The sequence below is a fragment of the Oncorhynchus clarkii genome, chromosome 1, assembly GCF_045791955.1.
Source record: "Oncorhynchus clarkii lewisi isolate Uvic-CL-2024 chromosome 1, UVic_Ocla_1.0, whole genome shotgun sequence".
NCBI lineage: Eukaryota > Metazoa > Chordata > Actinopteri > Salmoniformes > Salmonidae > Oncorhynchus > Oncorhynchus clarkii.
Window position 1 is genome coordinate 51,029,375 of NC_092147.1, and position 8,756 is coordinate 51,038,130.

Sequence of the window (8,756 nt, forward strand, 5' to 3'; positions counted from 1 at the left end):
AAGCCACAGCCCTTGCATAGAAAAGGGAATAACTACTCCAAGTCTCAGAGCAAGTGACATTTGAAACGCTATTAGCACGCACCCCGCTAACTAGCTAGACATTTCACATCGGTTACACCAGCCTAATCTCTGGAGTTGATAGGCTTGAACTACACCATGTGTAGTTAACTAGTGATTATGATTGATTGATTGGTTTTTTATAAGATAAGTTTAATGCTAGCTAGCAACTTACCTTGGTTACTGCATTCGCGTAACAGGCAGTCTCCTCGTGGAGTGCAATGTAATCAGGTGGTTAGAACGTTGGACTAGTTAACTGTAAGGTTGCAAGATTGAATCCCCCGACCTGACAAGGTAAAAATCTGTCGTTCTGCCCCTGAACGAGACAGTTAACCCACCGTTCCTAGGCCGTCATTGAAAATAAGAATGTGTTCTTAACTGACTTGCCTAGTTAAATAAAGATTAAATAAAAGGTGTTAAAACAAATATCGGTGTCCAAAAATACAGATTTCCGATTGTTATGAAAACTTGAAATCAGCCCTAATTAATCGGCAATTCCGATTAATCGGTCAACCTCTATTTTTGACCAGAGCCCAATGGGCACTCGGCTCTGTTCAAAAGAAGTGCACTATAGGGTGTAGGGTGCCATTCTAGACCCAGCATAGAAAAACAACACATGCAAATCAGCTGCCCCAGAATCTCACCAGACACAACATGATTATGAAGGCAAAAAAACGATGCTGTACTGCATGCTGCTCTGATGTGAGGTGGTGTCAAAATGAAGGATTTAGGGCTAGAGGACTTGATCAGGATGGACAGATTGGACACACTGCCTGAAACACTGTAGTGGATTCAGCACAAAAGCTCTAACAGGATAACTGGTCAGTGGAGGCTGGTGGGAGGAGCTATAGGAGGATGGGCTCATTGAAATGGCTGGAATGGATTAAATGGAACATTTTCAAACACATCAAACATATGGAAACCACATGTTTGACTCCGTTCCAATCATTCCATTCCAACCATTACAAATAGCCCGTCCTCCTATAGCTCCTCCCACCAGCCTCCTCTGTAACTGATATGTCCTAACATGACTTTGTCGGTAAAGACTCTAATTCGCAACTCAAAAGGACAGTCTCTGACACCTCTGTTTCACCACGCTCCGCACCGGGTCTGCGTTGCACCAAATGACGGGCGTCATCTCCACCCTTAACGCTAACCCAGAAATCCCTTCTTTCAATGGTGCCCTGTTCCTAAGAGCAAAGCAATAAATAGATCTTGACACGAGGATGCATTTCCTCCCTCTGGGTGGAAAAACCACAAACAAACATCACAATTCCACGTCGGGTTAGGCCTAGTTTCATTAGCACCATGGCAGCAACATTAAGACTTCCAGTTTTCTGATTTAGTGTTCAAAATAAAATGCGTTAAGACGCTATGTGTATGATACGAAATCAATAATTTTTGCAGCTTTGCATAGTGCATAATGTTAAAATAACGTTACAAAAAATGTAAACTAAAGATAATTATTACTTTACACAAGATAAATAATATTATAAGGTGGAGCATGTTGATAAATGGTTCTAGCTTAAGTACACTGAACAAAAACATAAACGCAACATGTAAAGTGTTGGTCCCAGGTTTCATGAGCTGAAATAAAAGATCCCAGAAATGTTCCATAGTCCGTCCTCCTGCCAGGTGTGGCATATCAAGAAGCTGATTAAACAGCACAATGCCACAGATGTCTCAAGTTTTGAGGGAGCGTGCAACTGGCATGCTGGCTGCATGAATGTCCACCAGAGCTGTTGCCAGAAAATTGAATGTTAATTTCTCTACCATAAGCCACCTCCAACGTCATTTAGAGAATTTGGCAGTAGGCCAACTGGCCTCACAACCGCAGACCACATGTAACCACGCCAGCCCAGGACCTCCACATCTGGCTTCTTCACTTGTGGGACTGTCTGAGATCTGGACAGCTGATGAAACTAACAAGTATTTCTGTTTGTAATAAAGCCCTTTTGTGGGGAAAAACATATTCTGATTAGCTGGGCCTATGTCCTCACAGGCTCACCCATGGCTGTGCCCCTACCCTGTCATGTGAAATCCATAGATTAAGGCCTAATGAATTTATTTCAATTGACTGATTTCCTTATAAGGACTGTAAACTCAGTAAAAGCGTTTACATTGTTCCATGTTGTGTTTACATTTTTGTTCAGTATTTAAATTAATGTAAAGAACAAAATATTTTACAGACCCTATTGATGTAGCACTAGAGTATATATATGGTGTTATTTCTTGGATGACTGCACTTACAAAGAAAGGAGCTATCTAGAACTGTCACGCCCTGGCTTTTATTCTCTATTTTGGTTAGGCCAGGGTGTGACTAGGGTGGACATTCTATGTTCATTTTCTATGTTTTCTTTTTTCTTTGTTGTTTGGCCGGGTGTGGTTCTCAATCAGAGGCAGCTGTCTATAGTTGTCTCTGATTGAGAACCATACTTAGGTAGCCTTTTCCCACATGATTTTTGACGCAGCTGTTTCGGTTGTTCCTCTTCTTACTTTGTATTTAGCGTTCAGTTCTATTTAATAAAAATGACGAACACGTACCACGCTGCACCTTGGTCCTCACTTTCTTCCACCAATAGCCGTTACAAGAACCTAAAGGGGTTATTTGGTTGTCCCCATAGGAGAACCCTTTTTGGTTCCAAGTAAAACCCTGTTGGGTTCCATGTAGAACCCTTTAACCGGAAAATACCAGATACCTTTCTCCATCCACTCATTGTAAAATAATGTTTTTTTTTATTTTTTTATTGGGATGCATCTAGTGTTCTTCATACTGTAGCTACTGTCTTTGGTTTCAGTTTAATTCCGTTTTCGATTTCCACTCTTTTCCCCCTTCGCATCCAGTAGTTGGCAGCAATAAACCTTTTCCGGTGTAGTCCGCCCTAAACACCACCAAAGAGGAACGTGCGCAATGGAGCATCAAAATATCAAAAATAGTGCGACTTATTAACTGAAGTTATCCTTCGCAATTCAGCAAAAAATGTAAGTAAAACTGTATTGTTGCAGTTTTGACTCTTCGCATAACTCCATGATTAGGGTCATTCAATCATTGTTTTTTGGCAATCAAACTTGCTAGCGTTAAATTGTGAACTAACCATCAGCTAACATTAATTAGCAAACGTTAGCTAACGTTATATAAGATCGCCAACATCACCAGCAATGTGTCGTTTGTTGTGCCCTTATCTTTGGATGAATGAAAAAAATACAAAATATCGCTAATGTCGTGTCAGTTCAGGTTAACTGAGTTGTCTTAGCTAACGTTAGCTAGTTCAACCAGGCTCAATCTGCCTGCCTGTCTCCATCAATACTGTTAACTAGTTTCGTCAAGATGCAGATGATCGGAGTACGTGTGATATCACTTTTCTCAACTCAAGAAACGGTTGATAGTGAAATATGTCACACGATTAGCTGAAACTACATGATGTGGGAACAGTGGGGTATTTAGGTTGGAGATTACATCAATGCTAGTAGTATACCTTTTCTGCCCACTCCTTTGCAGAAATAATACAGGGTACTGTGGTCTCAGTTGATGCATTGTACGTTTTTTACACGCGTGTGCTGTATTGTAGCGTCAACTGTTCTTCTTCTCCTACCATATTTACTCTACAGAAGCCACCAGCACCATGGCAACTTCACAGTCAGCCTTCGCATTTGCAGTTTGTATCCTGATAATAACAGAGTTAATACTGGCCAAAAAGGACTACTATGACATATTGGGAGTGCCGAAAGATGCCAACGAGCGTCAGATAAAGAAGGCTTTTCACAAGCTGGCTATGAAGTATCACCCAGACAAGAACAAGAGCCCAGATGCTGAGACAAAGTTCAGAGACATTGCTGAGGGTAAGCGTAATAGGGATTTCCAGGTGAACAAAGGAGAAGAGCAGTCCCGGATAAAGTAAATTAAGAGTCAATCTGGTTTATTATAAATTGCAAGTCCAGCATAAGCAGAGGAACATGTCTAACTGGCCTTCTCTGAGCAGGCCCCTATATCCTAATCAAAAAGTGCCAAGTGTTCTGTAGGAAGTCAAAACAAAAAAGGCAGTGACTTTGTCAGGCTGCTACAGAATTGCACAGTGTTCACAGAATGTCATCAATGCAATACAACAGTGCGTCCATGTACCTCCTGTCTGGAGTCAATCGCCATCAACAGATATGAGAATCCCTAACATTTGGCTTCCAGTCTAGCAGCCATCAACCCACACCTTGAGTGTAACTCTGCAAAGGATTTTCTATTACAAAAACTCTTAAATATGCTAAACATTGTGTTGATCATGCCAAATTAGATATGAAGTTTAGTCATCTTAAATATTCCTGTTACAGGTTGATACTTTACTGCCGTGCCTTTATTTATGGAAATGTCTACTCACGTTCCAGCGCTTTCTTTCTTTCTTATTGTGTAGTTGTTTTTTTTACACTACTGCTAATAGAATCATTGGTATGATCTGAAACCCTTTTTTGCAACTCTCTCATCTACAGCATATGAAACATTGTCAGACGAGAAGAGGAGACGAGAGTATGACCAGTTTGGACATGGCACATTCCATAATGATGGAACCAAAGGCAGAAACGGTCCAAACGTCCACCAGCCCTTCAACTTTGGCGACATGTTCAAGGACTTTGATATTTACAGCCAGAACCGGCACGGCCGTCACAAGAGGCACTTCGAGGATCACTTCCGGGCCCACCAGGAGGCCCATCACAGCAGACACAAGAGACACTCCCAGGGGGCTTTTGGAGCAGCGGGTGGTGGTGGCTTTGACGGCATGTTTAACAACATGAAGAAGTTTACTTTTCACAGGGACACTACTAAGCAGACTGAGAGCAGGTTTCAGAGTACTACAGCGAAGCAACACTGCAGAACCGTGACACAACGCAGGGGGAACATGGTCACCACGTACACTGACTGCACTGGCTCCTGAGGACAGGGGCAAAGTCCCTATCCACATCACTTGGGTTGTGTTCATCAGGCATGAAATGGAAGAAAGCGGCTTGAGATGGGGAGGTACTATCTGAACCAGTTGTGGCTGATGGGAGGAGCTATTGGAGGATGGGCTCATTGTAATGGCTGGAATGGAATTAATGGAACGGTATCAAACACATGGAAACCACGTTTGACTCCGTTCCTTCATTCCATTCCAGACATTTTTTAAACGTTTTTTATTTTACCTTTTATTTAACTAAGCAAGTCAGTTAAGAACAAATTCTTATTTACAATGACTGCCTACCCTGGCCTCCCCTAACCCGGAAGACGCTGGGCCAATTGTGCGCCGCCCTATGGTACTCCCGATCACAGCCGGTTGTGATACAGCCCGGGATCGAACCAGGGTCTGCAGTGACGCCTCTAGCACTGAGATGCAGTGCTTTAGACCGCTGTACCACTTGGGAGCCATTACAATGAGCCCGTCCTCCTATAGCTCCCCCCACTGATCTGCACTTGTCCAATAAGAAAAGGTTGTTTTCGTTTTCCATTGCACAACATTTTGAAATGTTTCTCTATGGTGTGCACTAATGAACATGACCCTGCAACAGCTTGCAACTGAGTAGTCATCTGGTGGGAGCTAGGTGTTTTTGTTGATGCTGTGACCTAAGTGCTGGTCATTGCTACTTTTTTGAGTTAAAGTAAGTAGCTAATGAAAACACTTGAGCAGACACTGTTTGTAAAACAATCAATAATAATAATTCAAGCACTGAACAGATTTTGAAGCTTATTGCTCACAGTTTACATCAAGTATAGTTAAGAATTTGAAAGTAGTAAAGGAGAATATTTTTGGAAATAGTGTTAAGAAATTGTTTTATATCTATTTGACCAACGTTTCACAAACTCGGTGCACGTTTTGTTTTTTGCCCTAACACTTCACAGCTAATTCAAATGATCAAAGCTTGATGATTAGTTGATAATTTGAATCAGCTGTGTAGTGGTAGGGCAAAAACCAAAACATGTACCCCTTGGGGTCCCGGGGATCAAGTTTGGAAAACCCTGCATTAGACTATCATTCTATGTACAGTATATTTAGTACCCCTCTTTAATATTTACAAAGGCTCTTACTCGTTAGCCAAAAGTGTTGAGTAACTACTACCACTCCCAGACATTTTCTGTGTGCATTTAGTAGTTTGTATAGCCTACACGACTTCATTGTGTGACTCCAGCAACCTTTAGTTGGAACAAAACGGTGTGGACAATGACGCTGGGACAGGTTTGCTGTTGGTTGATAGATGGAGAAAAATGTCCCCTCAGTTTGAACATTTAGTGAAACTATAATGCAGCATTTTGATGTACTGCTTTGTAAAGGGATGCTCACCACTTATAGTTGAAATTGGGTCAAACTATTCAGCTCTACAAGAACTCGTATGGCCATGGAAACACATTGGAAACGACTTGCAGTTCACGTAGCTAGCTGTTTCTGTTGCTGCTGTGTGCTGGCCATTGCTTTTTTGTCAACATCTTTCCTCCTGTCTGCATGGACCACTTGAATTCATCAGCTCACGTTGGTGTAAATACAATCCAGTGTTGTTCATCCAACACCTCACAAACATCCGTTACCTGTTTCCCTAGACTGTAGACGAGAAATGTATGTTTTGTTATGTCATGTGTAAAGCCAGCACTCTTTTTTCCATCTTTTTTTTTGCCACTTTGCTGGCTTTATCGTTGTGATACCTTGACCCATATAAGCACTTTCATTATTTTAATCCTTTGGATAAAATGTTTTACTTTGACAGAAAAATTGTGTATCGTCCCTGTAAATAAAAGTGTTATATAAAATATCAGAAAATAAACTTTATTTGCATTCTTTTTGCGTTGTGCTGAATTTTGGCATGTGTGTATGCAACCTCATAGTAGATATTTTGTCTTTGGTAATGCCAAGGAAATTCCCAACCCTGATTTTCTCAATACATTAATCCGTGCCTAAATATTTTGTTAAGTGACTGTTGTCTTGGAAAATACATTTTGCTCCACATTGGTGCAGCATGAATCATGTCAACGCTGGTAAATGTATACTGAATAAAAACATAAAAGTAACATGTAAATTGTTGGTCCAATGTTACATGAGCTAAAATAACATTTCCATACACACAAAAAGCTTATTTCTCCAAAATGTTGTGCACAAATTTGTTTACATCCCTGCTAGTGAGCATTTCTCCTCTGCCAAGATAATCCATCTATCTGACAGGCGTGGCATATCATGAAGGTGATTAAACAGCATGATAATTACACAGGTGCACCTTGTGTTGGGTACAATAAAAGGCCACTCTAAAATGTGCAGTTTTGTCACACAACACAATGCCATAGATGTCTCAAGTTTTGAGGGATCGTGCAATTGGCATGCTGACTGCTGGAATGTCCACCAGAGCTGTTGCCAGATAATTGAATGTTAATTTCTCTACCATAAGCCACCAACATTGTTTTAGAGAATTTAGCAGTACACCCAATTGGCCTCACAACCGCAGACCATGCCAGCCCAGGACCTCCACATCCGGCTTCTTCACTTGTGGGATCCTCTGAGACCAGCCACCCGGATAGCTACTGAAACTGGGTTTGCACAACCGAAGAATTTCAGCACAAACTGTCAGAACCAATCTCAGGGAAGCTTATTTGCGTGCTCATCGACTTCAGTGGGCAAATTACTGAAGAAGTGTGCTCTTCCCACGTTTCAACTGTACCAGGCAAATGGCAGACCATGAGCGGTTTGCTGATGTCGTCGTGAACAGAGTGCCCCATGGTGGTGGTGTGATTATAGTATGGGCAGGCATAAGCTTCGAACAGAATTGCATTTTATAGATAGCAATTTGAATGCACAGAGATACTGTGACGAGATCCTGAGGCTCATTGTCGTGCCATGCATCCGCCGCCATTACCTCATGTTTCAGCATAATAATGCACAGCCCCATGACACAAGGATCTGTACACAATTCCTGGAAGCTGAAAAGGTCCCAGTTCTTCCATGGCCTGCATACTCACAAGACATGCCTCTGCTGAGCGCAAACTTGGATTTTGTGCAACTTTCAGCACGCATTCACTGAGGCTGTACCCGCTTTAAGTTACAGTGGCCAAGTAGGCTACTGTGGCTATTTGATCATAATGTAGGCCTACCAGAGTGGCCTACCATCTAAATCAATTGCGAAAATGCATCCCATAACATTTTAGCACGGAAATAGCTGTTCTATCATTCAGCCTACATAAGCAGCCAATGTGTGGTGTTCAGTGTGGGCCTTACATTCCATGAATCTTTTGAAAAATACATGCAGGGCTTAACATTAACCCGTTTATCCACTATCGTCTTTATCCACTATCGTCCTTCAGACAAGGAGGTGACTGAAAAATGTTGTGTTTGATGCAAAAAAAAGGCATTATTATTCCCATACCATTATTACAGAGAATCAGACAAATTATGCTACCCTCTGCCTATTGGCTACTTAACACCCTTTAAGACAAAAAAATATTTTAAAAAAAGCATTATCTGATTTGCTTTTCAAATGTATATGTTTTGTGCTCTTGTAGGAAGCAATCACTCCCCTATTGCTGACTACAAATTATCTCTAACTAGGCTAGTAACTCACTAACTAGCACAGGAAATTAACAAAATGTGCACACGTGGCTACATGCAGCTCTCTCTTTGATCCCAAAACAAGCACATCTGATCACGACCGCTCATCCTGTAAACACAGTCCAGTTCAAAGTAAACGGCACAGATCCATATGTG

At 41.6% G+C, this 8,756-nt stretch overlaps 1 protein-coding gene across 1 annotated transcript; it reads left to right on the forward strand.

Moving 5' to 3' along the window:
- The first annotated feature begins 2,948 nt into the window (after positions 1-2,948).
- Positions 2,949-6,831, forward strand: LOC139416533 (dnaJ homolog subfamily B member 9-like). Its single transcript, XM_071165246.1, has 3 exons — positions 2,949-3,039; positions 3,667-3,897; positions 4,534-6,831. The coding sequence occupies exons 2-3, from the start codon at positions 3,681-3,683 to the stop codon at positions 4,974-4,976; spliced, it is 660 nt and encodes a 219-aa protein (XP_071021347.1). The 5' UTR covers positions 2,949-3,039; positions 3,667-3,680; the 3' UTR covers positions 4,977-6,831.
- Positions 6,832-8,756: the final 1,925 nt, after the last annotated feature.